The sequence below is a fragment of the Silene latifolia genome, chromosome 2, assembly GCF_048544455.1.
Source record: "Silene latifolia isolate original U9 population chromosome 2, ASM4854445v1, whole genome shotgun sequence".
Classification (NCBI taxonomy): domain Eukaryota; kingdom Viridiplantae; phylum Streptophyta; class Magnoliopsida; order Caryophyllales; family Caryophyllaceae; genus Silene; species Silene latifolia.
The window spans coordinates 24,040,332-24,054,862 of record NC_133527.1 but is presented as its reverse complement, the minus strand read 5'-3'; the positions used below and the strand labels follow the sequence as shown (position 1 = coordinate 24,054,862).

The 14,531-nt window shown below is 37.5% G+C and overlaps 1 protein-coding gene across 1 annotated transcript; it reads left to right on the top strand.

Annotated features, from left to right (window-relative positions):
• The first annotated feature begins 436 nt into the window (after positions 1 to 436).
• On the top strand, positions 437 to 14,314 carry LOC141642450 (uncharacterized). The gene is made up of 21 exons (XM_074451257.1): positions 437 to 678; positions 770 to 945; positions 1,045 to 1,215; positions 1,507 to 1,617; positions 1,706 to 1,783; positions 2,577 to 2,773; positions 2,859 to 2,919; positions 3,980 to 4,054; positions 4,775 to 4,852; positions 5,191 to 5,253; positions 5,340 to 5,423; positions 5,499 to 5,668; positions 5,886 to 5,925; positions 6,014 to 6,157; positions 6,328 to 6,447; positions 6,535 to 6,750; positions 9,554 to 9,730; positions 10,804 to 11,476; positions 12,428 to 12,633; positions 13,211 to 13,346; positions 13,924 to 14,314. Exons 1-21 carry the CDS (start codon positions 537 to 539, stop codon positions 14,070 to 14,072), a joined length of 3,267 nt encoding a protein of 1,088 aa, XP_074307358.1. The 5' UTR covers positions 437 to 536; the 3' UTR covers positions 14,073 to 14,314.
• The last annotated feature ends 217 nt before the right edge of the window (positions 14,315 to 14,531 follow it).

Sequence of the window (14,531 nt, the reverse complement as noted above, 5' to 3'; positions counted from 1 at the left end):
TTCGATTAACAGGTTTGACTATTATATTTCAATTAACAAATTTAGTAGAAGTGTTTGGTAATTAACAGATTTTGGTTAATAGATTGTTGTATCTATGTGTAAATCGTTAACGAATTCATATTTCACAATCTACTAATGTGAATATGTTGGGTAGAACAGTATAGGGGAAAACAGTAGATTGAGCTCCAATCTACTCTTTCAATATGCCATTTACGAAACACTCAAAATAGTAGATTGATGAGTCAAACATGCTAAAAACCTTGAATATGCTGAAAATTTCTCAAAACCTCCCACCAAATGTCGTCCGTGGCCTCATGACTCATGAGTCATGATGAGTCATGGCTAGTTGGCTACCGGGCAATATAATCCTCATTCCCTCCCATTTCCCCCAAAAAATTCAAAAATTCGTGATTAAAAAGACCGAGGCGATATAATCCGTCATTCCCTCCCCATTTTCCCGCCTTTTACCTTTTTTCTACTCTTTAGTCTTTACTCTCTCACTATCAGTTAGGGTTTCTGCTTTAGCTCAATCAACAATGGCGGAAATTTCCCAAATTGCTCAATTACTCACTCAAACCCTAAGCTCCGACGGCGATATCATCCACAACGCTACACAACAGCTTGATCACCTTTCTCTCTCCTCCGATTTTCCGTTATCCCTTCTCTCACTCCTCAACGGTAACTATTCTGTCCATTTTCAAGTTTCTGTCAATCGCTTGAATAATTATGTATCGATTTCGCTAGTAGTGATGTTTTTGTGTTTGGATAGGAAATGCAAATCAAGGTCAAAAAATTGCGGCCGCTACATATCTTAAGAACTTGGTTAGACGGAATGTGTATGGAGAAGAAGCTCAATTTGGCTCATTTAGTAAGGAATTTAAAGAGAGGCTGCTGCAGTCGTTGCTCCGTGTCGAATTTCCGGTTCTTCGAGTTTTAGTTGAAGTGGTAATTTACTTTGATGATATCTAGTTTTGATTGATTTAAGTAAATGATATGGAGATGAGGTTGTGATTAGGTTTAGCTTTGTTTCATTTTTTTTGGCAGTTTCAATTTGTTGTTAATGCCGAGTTCGTGAAGAGGAATGACTGGCCGGAACTTGTGCCTCAACTTCGTTTTGCTATTCAGAATAGTGACATCATAAGTGGGAATGTTAATAGTGAGTGGCGGACATTAAACGCGCTTAAGACGCTTCAGGCACTTATAAGACCATTTCAGGTGGATATTATATACTCCGTCCATCACATTTATATTGTCCCCTTTTTCCTCGTGGTCTATACCAAATTAATTGTCCCCGTTCTAAATTTTGTAAAGGACAAAGTGTGAACATTTAATATTGCCCCGACTTAAGTAACTACTTCTCCCTCTATCGCAGTTGTTATTTTACTACCTTAAAACGTATCAAATAGAAAAGTGACACAATATAAACGTGATGGTGGGAGTACCTTTGTTCTATTGAGATTGCAAAATGATCAATGGTTCTTAATATATGGTGTTTATGCTATACAGTATTTCCTAAACCCGAAAGTTGCGAAGGAACCTGTCCCACTGCAGTTGGAGCTGATAGCCAGTGAAATTTTGGTGCCTTTGTTGGCCCTATTCAATAGTTTCACGGGAAAGGTTCATATCTATGTCTGACCTTTTCGTTTGTGTTTGAACTTTGAATTTACTCGTATGGTTTCCTAAGTTATGACTCTTACATTGACAGGCTTTGACCACTAAAGATAGTTTCAACGATGAAGTAGAGAAATTCATTCTAATTGTCTGCAAGTGCATATACTTTACTGTAAGCAATGTCACCTGTTTGTATTTTTGATAACTATTCATGTTGTTTTCCTATATGTAAGCATATTCATCTTGTTTTTGATGTTCTCTCTCTTCAAATTTTACTTGGTTGCCTTTTCTCACGGCAAACATACAGGTTCATCGATAATAATCATATTGCGGCCTTTTTTTTTTGATAAGTTTGTTGTGCGCTGTGCTAAATCTTTTGTTGATACATAGACCGATTTCGTTGTCATTTATTGCTATGCATCTCTTTTTCATCTAATCTAAAGTGGTTTGTATGATTGCTTTCCTTTGAGGGGTGGCATGATATAAGCTTCAGCGTTTATTCAGTTAAGTTTATATGTGGATATCCTGTGAACCACTGCATCTCATGGCTGCAGTCGTTTGCCAACCTGTTATTTTGGTTATGGCATAATCCGTGCATAATGTTCTTACTTTTTGGCTCCTTGCTCCTTGTATATACGTACTTTTCGTCATCTCTTGTGCTGTTACAACGACTGGTTTCGTTGTCATTTATGGCTATGCTTCTCTTTTTCATCTAATTTAAAGTGGTTTGTATGATTGCTTTCCTTTGAGGGGTGGCATGATATAAGCTTCAGCGTTTATTCAGTTAAGTTTAGTTGTGGATATCCTGAGCCACTGCATCTCATGGCTGCAACCGTTTGCCAACCTGTTATTTTGGTTATGGCATAATCCGTGCATAATGTTCCTACTTTTTGGCTCCTCGCTCCTTGTATATACGTACTTTTCGTCATCTTTTGTGCTGTTCCTGATTGCAAACAAATTTGTAGGTGAAATCATACATGCCATCATCGGTGGTGCCTTTGCTGCCTTCCTTCTGTCGTGACCTGTGTGACATCTTGAACTCATTAAGCCTTGAGGAATCAGTACCTTCAGAAGGCAGTCAGCTAGTGAGACTTAAATCGGGAAAGAGAATCTTACTTATCTTTTGTGCTCTTGTTACTCGGCATAGGAAGTATTCCGACAAGTAAGTGGGCAGTGGGCTAATAACAATGTGTTTACAGACTTTCAGCATTTTCCTTTTTATGCTTATCGATGACTGCCATCATCAGGTTGATGCCCAATATCATGAAATGTGTTCTACGCATAGCACGATGTAGCACCAACATACCTGTATGTACTTTATATCTATTTGTTTTTTAAAAATGTATTTACTTTGTTTTTAATTTCTCTGCACGTACAAGGAAACTTACTTACGCCGTTTATTTTTTTTATTTTCTTTTGTGAAATGTGTTTCTTGGCATGTTGAGTCTGATTTGTAAATAGAGTTTAGAAGGATATTCAAATGTGTGGACTATCACAGTAAATATAAAATTAAATGATGAAAAATTTGCCAACATTTTCTTTGAACAATATAGCCTTCATCGTTTTAAAAAGTGATGTATGTCAAAATGATTTGGTGTGGGCTTACATGAATCATCTTCTGAAGCCGTTAATATTAGGTAAACCAATCATACAATGTATAACAAAAAAAATGAAAAGGGGAAAACATATTTAAAAACCTAAGATTTTCAAAAGTAAATAAATTGTGTGAAGAAGTAAAGGTAAATTCATAAAAGACATGCAGAAGATTTTGAGAACAAGTTAAACAAAGATTTAAGTGTAAATAATCTACCAAAAAATCTAGAGAAAAATATGGAGCGAGAGTACAAAACATTGGGCGAGATAATGAAGAAGAGATTCAATATGGAAAGAACAAAGGTTTGAGAAACAAAAAAAGAATAGTGCAATGAGTCAAATAATAACAAATGTCAATTCATTTCGCCCTTTTTGCTTTTAACCAAGTTTTTTTTTTTTTGTTTTTTTTGTTTTTTGTTTTGTTTTGTTTCATTTAGCCTTCTGAATTTCTGTGTTGATTGTAACATTTTAGGCCTAATTGTAAATTTTAAGAAAAGATTGATCTCCCCACTAGGTCTTCTTCTTTGTTGGTTTAGTTCCTTGGTGTCTTGCTGTCAATACACCACCAAAATGCCATTCACTAGGTTGACCTGTCTTTAAATGAATTACCTTGTCAATACAGTTTCTAACTTTGTATATTCTGGTTATGGCACTCAAAGTCGAAGTCAAGGGATTTGACATGCGCTATGGCCTCTCTCGTACTTACTACTTTTATACTTCATAATATGACATGATTTATTCTGATTTTTTGTTTACTTATCAATCACCTTTGCAGAAGCTGGACTGCTTTTCGGAGAGGGTCATATCTTTGGCATTAGATGTCATTTCCCATATTCTTGAGACTGGCCCTGTAAGTTTGTGCATATGTTTTATGGGTAGCAACACTGTTTAGGACGGTGTATATTCATTTTAAAATCTTCTACTCAGAGAATTATAAGGAGTAAATTCTTTTGTTGGCTTCACTTATTTGAGTTAATTTTTGTAGAACTGATGTTTCTTTTTCCTGATTTTATACTTTTACGGCTGTACCTGATCCTTAGTTTTAAAAAGCGAGTCTGAGGCGTACCTAGGGTGAGGCGCCAGCCAAATTGCCTCAAGGTGTCTGAGGCGCATGGGATCCAACATATGCACCTATGGCGCATGGCGGCATGGCACGCACTCGAGGCACACAAAGGCGCAATACTATTAAATCCTATATTTTTTTCCAAATTCATTTCACCCTCCTCTTCTTCCCCTAATGCTTAATTTCCACATATAAATTCATGTTAGCCCTCTTTTAATACAAAAAGGGGACTATTGTTGTACAAAAATTTATTCCAAATTATAGATTTCATATCATATATCAATATGCCTCGTGTTCATAAAGCGCACACCTTCGCTTCATGCCGTGCGCCTCGTCTCCCAAAGACTCCATCGTCTCAGTGTGCCTTGTTACTTTGCCTCGTGCCGCGCGCCTCGTCGCCCTAGGACACAATCCTTCAGTGTACCTTGTGCTTCTCAAATTAAGGCCTTATCATATTCGTTATATGATTATATCTACCACATTTGTAACTACTGTATTTGGAAGCAGGGATGGAGACTCGTATCTCCCCATTTTTCATCACTTTTGGACACTGCTATTTTCCCAGCGCTCATTATTAATACAAAGGTTAGTTTCTCTATCTCTTCTATTTCCTTGTGAAGTCAAAATAGTCTTGTTTATACGGTGATGTGAATATGTGTGTTCCATGTCCTCCCTGTCGTTGCCATCTATATGACGTGTAATTTATACTGCATCACAATTTCCCTCCTATCTGAGAAGTTGTCAGGGAGTACTGCTGAGAATTATGTCATAAACTTGGTTAACTGAACTTTACTAAAATGAGTATGGTTAATTGGTTTTCAGAATGAAGTAGGAAAGTTTTGGAACTGCAATTATTTAATTATATTGCGATTTACCCACAATACTCCATGGTTTTTCTTAATTTGGTTGTTGATCACAATTAGGATATCTTGGACTGGGAAGAAGATGCAGATGAATTCATCAGCAAAAATCTACCATCTGATCTGGTATAGTGATTTGTCTTTGGTAGTTTGGTCCTTCAAACACTATCTAGATTAACAAGATTTTCTGATGATATGTTTACTGTATGTAGGAAGAAGTATCTGGATGGAGAGATGATTTGTTTACAGCCAGAAAAAGTTCAATGAACCTACTTGGTGTCATTTCAATGTCAAAGGTTGGTTAAAAATTTTGTTTCTTTTTAATCCATCTGACCAAGTGACGAAACTATCAGCTCCTTTGCTTCTTGCAGGGACCTCCGGTGGCCAGCAATGGTCATGCCCTGTTAAAGCGTAAACAGAGTGAAAAGAAGAAGGGTAAAGAGCAGCGTGCTTCTGTTGGGGAGTTGCTCGTACTTCCATTTTTGTCAAAATTCTCCGTTCCTCATAATGCAAATGCATCTGACACTAGTATTATCACGAAGTAAGTTGTAGCATCTGTTTGGGGGTGGGGAATATTCAAGGGTTGTTAAGTACCAATTTTCACACTTTTACATGAGGCCTGATTTCAAACACCACATATTCATGGTTTTCTATGTTTTGCTTTTCTAACTTGTTGAAAAACTCTATATGTAATACTTATTTAGGAAGAAATGAGTGTCTCTACATCTCTTTCTTATATGTTTCTGTCTCTGTGACAGTTACTATGGGGCTCTAATGGGATATGGAGCCTTGCAAGATGTAAGGATTTCTCACTTTATGTAGCTTGGAAATATTTGCTCTAGTTAGTTATGATGGATACAAATATTTATGATGCATTCATTACCAGTTTCTGAGGGAGCAGAACCCTGATTACACAGCAGCTTTAATTCGAAATCGAGTGTTACCTCTGTACAAAGTTTCCATAGCCCTGCCTTATTTGGCTGCTGCTGCAAATTGGATACTTGGAGAGTTTTCATCCTGCCTACCTCAAGTGAGCAAATTTAACGTCTGTGTGCTACCCATTAATGTTATTGGCATTGAGCTTAACAATTTTCCCTGAGACTTTCAGACCCTCTATAATCTCTTTACTTTCTTTTGTTGTCCATAAACTTCAAAAGCATTTAAGGTTTGTAAGTGGGACTTTGCCTCTTTGAATTACAGGACATGGCAGTAGATGTCTACTCTCCATTGCTCAAAGCACTTGAGATGCCAGATTGTGCTGATGTGTCTTGTTATCCAGTGAGAGCAACTGCTGCTGGGGCTATTTTGAAACTTCTCGATGTAAGCTCTTTCTAGAACGAATGAACTTTCTTGTCCAACTTCTTTCGAATTGACCTGCCTATTCACTTTTTTTCTGGGACACAACAGAATGACTACCTACCGAGTGACTGGTTGTCTCTTCTCCGAGTAATAGCGAGTAGAGTTGGTAATGAAGAAGATGAGAACTCCATGTTATTCCAGCTACTCAGTTCTGTGGTGGAGGCTGGAGAGAAGGAGGTGGCCGTTCATGCACCTTTAGTTGTTTCACTCCTGGTTGACGCAATTGCGAAACTCATACCAGCCGATCCAGAGCCATGGTCACAAGTAGGTGCTTCATACCTTCATCACCACATTGATTCTCTACAACTTTTGTTGCTTACAAATGGTAATATGGCATAGTTGAAAGACAACTTACTTTAACATCGTGGCATTTTAGGCCAAACTGCGTGCTTCTTATATCCCGTAGTAGCAGGGATTGATGAAATTTTCAAAGTAATTGTCATTATGGGTCCATCGAGAAACCACCTCTTCATATCTCTCTGACAAATTGGTAAGGCCATGTACACTCAACCCCTTTACCCTGCCATAGGAAGAGCCTTTGCGTACTGATATATTGATGGTGTTGGTTCTTTGTTGTGCTGAAAAGTATCTTCATCGTAGTTGAAGAGTTTTTAAATTGTGTCATTTATTAATAAAAAAACATTTTTTCTAGCAGTACTTTGTATTTTTATTTTGCCATATGCGAGAATCATATAGATATGAATATGAATGAATTTCACTGGTCTCTAATGATCTAAGATAGTCTTTTTGGTACGAGTCTGGATGCGGAAGATCGAACTTGGGTAAATTGGTCATGACTATGTCGATTTGGCAAACGGGTCATCGAGACTGAGTGTGGATCGGGATAGTTCGGGTACGTATCGGTTTGGATACATTTGCATTTGAGGCATATCAGGTCATTTTGGGTAAGAGTGTATTATTATTGTTAGGTCATTTAGGGTTAAGGGCTTGATCTGGTCAATGCTGGTTTGGGTCTTATTTGAGTCAGATCAGGTCAATTATTGCTTAGTATTCAAGTTGTCGAGGAGTCTTTGATCTAGGCTCCTAGTTGCTTGGCGATGTGCTCCCTGAGCATGACCAAAAATGTATAGCTGCTAGTGATAGATGAACCATCTCAACCAAAACCTTAAGGTGATGGTTGAGGCCCAACTATTATAATTATTTCTATTACGCTCCCTCACTCAAATGCCCATTGGGCTTGAAAAGTGGTTAGTTGTGCACCGGCTTCCCCCGTACCGTGTGCTGGAATTCCACTTCGAGTTTTTTTGAGGAGTTTTGAGGTTGCTAGAATTCGAACCCGTGACCACGCTGGCTCTGATACCATGATAGATGAACCATCTCAACCAAAACCTTAAGGTGATGGTTGAGGCCCAACTATTATAATTATTCCTAGTAGCTAGTACCTGTTCGCTCCAGGTTGCTACCTTTGGTGTGGCTCTCTGCTAGTTTGAGCCCATCAGTCTTGACTTTTACGTCTCCATTATAAATAGTAAATCATGCTTATTGATTCTTCATGTGTGATAGTCATAAAGGTTTGTCTTTAGTGTCTGTTCATTTTTAAGCTTCTTAGATTCTAGATTTGAACTAGAGCACTAATCAGTACACACCTAATGTGTGTCGTAAGCTGTATAATCAAATTTTCCTATTTCAGATTTACTATTGAATTCACTTCACTTCGTATTGCAAGCTTTGCTTTTGTTCATTACTTGTAAACATACTAGAAGCATTGTTGAAAACCTTGATCTTCTCTTATTGAACGTGCGTGCCGAGACTGCCAACCTAATGTCTAGATTAGAGATTACGCCATGTAGACCCGAGAGTCCGAGACTCTCTCCTGCTTGTGTCTATTAGGCGATCAATAGCTAGCACTTGACCACGAAATTTGCATCCTTGCCGTGAGCTAAAGCAACGATGCTCATGATGTTCAGGCTCAAAGAAGTGGACCGTGACACGTGGCATGCTCATACCTTGCTGTTGGGCAAACACACATGCCCACAAACATTACCACTCACTTGCCTGATTGCACCATTGCTATGCCATGTAGTGCCTAGTAATGCCTATGCTCAAGTTGCTTAGCTTTGATGCATCTAGCCCGCCAAGGCGCCAAGTGACAAGGCAATGTCATGCCTTGGTTCTACTTTCCCAAGCAGACCTAGAACTCACGCACATGTGTAGCAATGTACCACTGATTTTGCATAAGAATTTTCCCTTATATCCATTTCAAGGTCAAATACATGATAGATTTGAAGTTGGATCACCCTTTTTTATAGTTCTTTCTGGAAGGTGTGTTTTGAGTCCCACATTTTTCAAACACGGGACTTCATCTGCTGTTTGCATAGGAATGAGTTCGATATCCTTTGAGCTATAATTTAGGTGGGTTCTCCGAGGACGAAAACAATGGTATCGTGAGCAGACCACCCCCCTTATGTGCTTTAATATCCAAATTGACAGTGATTTTTCCCCTGTATTTGAAAATTTGTGGTGTGAAGGCATCACAAACATCAATGATGTGTCCATACCGTGTCTCATGTTAAGGTTTTCCAATCATATGTGGATCCCATTTTGATAAATAAGTTTTAGTCTGACCCAAAACGACAATTTTCTTCAAAGCACTACATAAAAAAGATTCTTTTTTCAGGAAGCTGCTATAATAAAAGCCAGTTCTAATGTCTGATTACAAAGATCAAATTGCTGTTCAACAGTTTCATAGAGACTAATCAAATTTTCACCTTTCCTGCTAAGCCACTGTGTCTTTCAGCTCTATATTAGCTGTTTTTTTTAATAAACAAGGGAGAGTAGATTGTGTTTCACATCCTTGGTGTGAAGATGTGTTCTGGAAAGTATGAGAAATGTATTTTGAGAGACTATTTTCTAAATGTTCATTGTTGTCGGTGAAAACGTGATATAAGAAGAAAAATTACCTACCTGTGAGGCTGTGATTATCTTTTTGTTTCTTTTTACTTCCGTTTCTCATATTTGTAATACTTAGTAATACTCAAACTTTCTGATAGCTTTTTTTGCCAGAATAGTTTTCTTTGAGATTTTAGCAACTGACCTTTTTTTTCAGGCAGTTATTCAGGGTTTTGCTGCTCTAGCAGTGATGGCTAAATGTTGGCAAAGTGTAGTGCCAGAAGAAAATCAGCAGAACAACTTAACCGGACAATGGGAAGCTGACCAAAAGTCTATGGCAAAAGCATTTTCTGCTCTTTTGCAGCAGGCTTGGCTTGTACCCAAAGAGTCAGAGGTCAGCTTAAAACTATAAATGTACCATTAAGTTAGAGTTCTCTTTGTGTTGCTCATCATTCATGAGTAAGCCTAAAACGTGTGGTCACTGATATTTCGTGTCCGCTTTCTGCACATCTTTGCATGCAAGTGCATCTCTACTTCTCGAGCTCTGTTGGCCAAGCTCCCTGCCGCCGCCCTCCCCTCCCCCCCCCCCTCTTTTCCCTTTTTCTTTTCTGTGTGAATAGGGGAGTGATTGTTTCATTATTGAAAGTCAACAATACAAACATAACTATTACAATCAACGTCTTTTCATGTTTCTTCGTCAACTCTTAGCATGTCTTCTCATATTTCTTTGTCAGCGTCTTAGCATGAGCGACAGCCAATTTATATTCTTGTGACCCAATCCTTCCATCTTACACTAACCTTACGAACCAAAATAAATAAACATCAAAACAAATGAAAATCAAAACCCTAAGAAAGTGAAAACTTTTGAGACAATCTTTCTTACAGGATCCTCTCAATCTTGAAACTAAATACTTTTGAGGTGCTAGTTTTTTTTTGAAAGAAGGTGCTAGTTTTTTTTTTAAATAAAGAAACAAAAACAGCTAATCTGTGACTAAAACTCAAATTTAGGGCTAAAAGTTGATAAATATAACTAATAATAGGGTTTATACAGTTGGCAAAAAAGGGGTTTAAAATAAATTTTGGGGTTTGCCATTACAGAAATTGGATGATGGTTGATGTCCCCTTGAAGAAGATGAGACGAAGGTTTTTTTTAGAGAGAATAAAGTTTTCTTTCTTTTTATGCGAAGTAGCCGAATTGGCCAAGCTCTTTGACTTTATCATCTATAACTGGATGACGACATACGCTAAAAATTATCCTGACATGTGAAAATCTCATTGAAGATGTGCTCACGCAGTCATCTTGGCTTGGATGTTAATACATATTTAACTTAATGTTTGCTAATTTGCTTGAAAGTTGAGGCAAGTTATTTTGTCATACTAAGTGGCAATGTGGCATTATATTGTTAGTTTGAGAATCTATAATGTGGAAGATCTATGTTTATATCTGAGGTGGTTGCCATTTGTCAGGAGGACGACTCTTCTCCAGATTCATGCATTGATGACACGTCGGCATTGCTTTGGTTCATAATGCGGTCTATCACTGACAGTGATACTATTATGGAACTTAAAGTACCAGAATTATTGTCAGTTTGGGCAGGGGTAATTGCAGATTGGCATGGTTGGGAAGAAGTGGAAGACTTGGCTATTTTTGACTGCATAAAAGAAGTTGTCACTCTGTCAAGGACATTTGGATTGCAGAACTTCTTGGTCACAAAGATACCGCCCCCTCCTGCTCCTCCTGTTCCACAACAATCCATCATCGAATGTATCGCGGGTTTTGTATGTGAAGCTGTCTCCCAATATCCTTCTGCTGTATATAGGGCCTGTATATGCATCCACGTCCTTTTACACCTTCCAAGTTACTCTTCTGAAACCGAGGATATCAAGAGTTCCTTAGTGACATCCTTTACCCAGGCTGCAGCGTCTAGATATAGCAAGCTTCAAAGCAAACCTTGCTCACTTTCAAAGCCATTATTACTTGCAATATCTTCTTGCTATTTATGCAACCCTGATACCACCAAGGCAGTTTTAGATAAGAGAGAAAAAGATGGATTTGTGACCTGGGCTTCTGCTTTGAGCTCCATTTCCTCAGGCTCATCTGAACATAGTACTTCTGCAGAGTCGGAAGTCAAATTATCTGGTAATCTCTCTCTAAATTTATTTTGTTTCTTCATATGGTGAATATTTTGAAGTTCAAATAGGGAGATTAGGAATCTGGATATTTCTGTTTAACATCAGAATAGGATAGTATTTTGTTACTTCTGATCGATGCTACTCTGTGTCTGATTTAACATCAATTAATGGTAGTGCCTGCTGCTTGTTATATAAATGTGAATTATGAAATATTCTTGTAATCTGTTCTTTAGCTTAGAGTTGGCCTCAGTCAACTGTACAATAAAATTTACACAGTCCGAGTGTCCGATGAAAACTATCTTGTGAATATGGAACCCAAGATTCAATCCATCTCCTATATATTACTGATTTGCCACTTAATAATCCTTTTGATATAGCAACTAAATGACCGTGTTTTTTTATACAACTGGGAAGTGGGAGCTATGTTTTCCGATTCTTGTTACGAGGCTGTACTAGTGTTGAATAGTCAACTTTTTCTGCAATATGTTAGTGTTAGTGTAGGTATAAGCTTCTTTACATCATTTTCAGACGACTTGATAGGTAGGCAGTCATTTGCGTTGTTTTATTTCTTCAGTACCCCATAAGACCGTGGTCACACAAAAATTATTCTAAAACTACCATGCTAAAGACACATTTACCCTTCTATGGAAATTATTAAAAGCTGTTTGAAAAGAGTAATTGAGTAAAATATAAGACAGTAACACAAGAATTAGTGCTTTTACTTAATTTTAGCCAACATAAAATTTACAGTAGGTGGTCAAAAAACTTTTCAGGATTTTTTTTGGAAGTTTGTTTAATTTTCGACATTATCCTGTTTTCACTAGCTACATGGGTGCGAGAATGTGAGAATACCTTTCTATTTAAGTTGTTTCCTTCCACTGCATGTTACTCATCTCTTTTATACGCCTAATCCTTGTATTTGACCAATCCAATGTCTAAAAAGTCTCTATTGATTCAGTTATCACCCTTGCAAAGGTGGTTGAGCAGTTATTAACCAAAGGAAGCCCATCTGGTACTTTGTTATGGGAATGCTTTGGTTCATTTTTGGCGGCATTTATTCGATTGAAAGAAATCCAGGAAGATGGTCAAGAAGAAGAAACTGAAGAAACTTGTGAGGAAGAAGAAGAGGAAGAGGAAGAGGAAACTGATAATGACTCCGATGAGGTTTTAAATCTGCTTATTTTCTCTTAATCACATTATCTTCCTACTCCAGTTGTCAACTGTGGCTGTCAACATATACTCGTATACTTCACATATTGGGCTTTCCGGGTCAACAGTATTGGCCGGAGCCTTAGTGTCAATACTTTGAGCAAAGCACAAAAAAAAGCTTCATGTTCGTTGCTCCATACTATATATTTGATGTGTACTTTCCTTTTCATACCTTCATTACATCTTGTCTGAGATTGTCTCACTACGAGATAATCCTAAATTCCTAATTGTTGATTAATAGATAACCCTCATTTAATTATATCGGTAACTAGGACTGTCGAGTATTGAGATAAAATGAGGTTCGTACAAGTATTTGTGTTCATATATAGTATAATCTATATCATGATTTAACACTCATGCAAGACAGGAAAGGAAAAAGCATTTCCATAGATATATCATTGAAAACAGAAAAGCTATCTAGCGTTTCTGTGTAGCTTGTTTGGAATGCAGCTTTATTTATGAGAGGCTCCACACGTTTATTTCTGCTGGCTCTACTATCTTTGTTTTTCATTACTTTTTTTTTGTGATATAGGACTCCGATGATGACGTGCATGATGAAACTGAAGAAGAATTTCTGGCAAGATATGCAGAGGCTGCTGCCTCACTGGAAAATGGTGCTCTTGGAGAAGAAGCTGACTCCGAGGATTTTGATGAAGAGCTTGAACTGGGTAAGGCACTAAGGCACTGTTTTTCTGAACTTAATTTCAATTCACTGTTTTCGTTTTTCAAATAAGTTAACTTCCGTTTAGTTTAGAAAGTTCCAGCCCAAAAGTGCCTAATTCCTCAGGTTGACCACTCAATCTCAACTACACATCAAATACATAAACTAGTAGGGGTTATGGTTATCATTGTTTTGTCTCTTCTGTTTTGAACTTGTTTTGTGATTTATGATGAGTAATATTAGCTGAGCTCAATCATTTTGGGATTAAGGCTCTATTGTTGAAAGCATTTATTAAGAGCGCATCGTGGATCGATTGTTAATTCATATCCTACACAACCTGGTTGAAACTATGTAGCTCAAAGGCTCCCAGAAAGTTAGATGTTGAGCATAACTTCTGTGACAAAGGACTATTTCCATATGCCCTATAATGAAATTTTTTCGTCAACCATTGCATCAACCAATTGCTAATTCAAATGCTTATAATCGGAACTTATTTGGGTAAAAATTAGTTGAAGGCTCACTGAATTTGTGGAATGGTGTGTATTAGTTCCCTACTCCTTGTCTAATGTCTGTTACGTGTACAGGTTCACTGGAGGAGGTTGATTGTCAAACTATACTTCAATTATTTTTGGAAAAATATAACCAAATTCTTATACAACAACAATCTCTCCCACCGGAGCTTATATCGAGATTTCTTAGCTCCTTTCCCGAGTATACTATGTTCTTTCAGTGAGGTGATTGACCCAACTCTTTTTATGGCCCCTTTACAATTCACACCATGTTATTTATATTTCACAAATATATAGTGGTTTCCCATATCTCATTTCCAGGTTCACTTATGAGCGTGTATTTTAATTATTGAGTTACTTATACCTCTATATTGTCCACAAATTTCGTTCCAACAGAGAAACATATGTAAAATTAACTTTGATATAAAAGTTGTCGATGTTGCTTTTAGCTGCAATTTGATGAAGATCTTCATTTCTTTGGCCGGGATGAAATACCATTGCTGTAGAATTATCTACTGTTAATGATGTCAAGCTCCAAACTTTACCCTATATGTATTTGATGAAATTGCCTAGTGTTCAGTTATGCTGGCAAGTTTAAGAGGACTTTATGAGCTATGGAGCAAGTTTGATGAGTACGAGTGGTTTGTCTCGTCGCTGCGTCCTAACTGATGTAACGGTAAGAG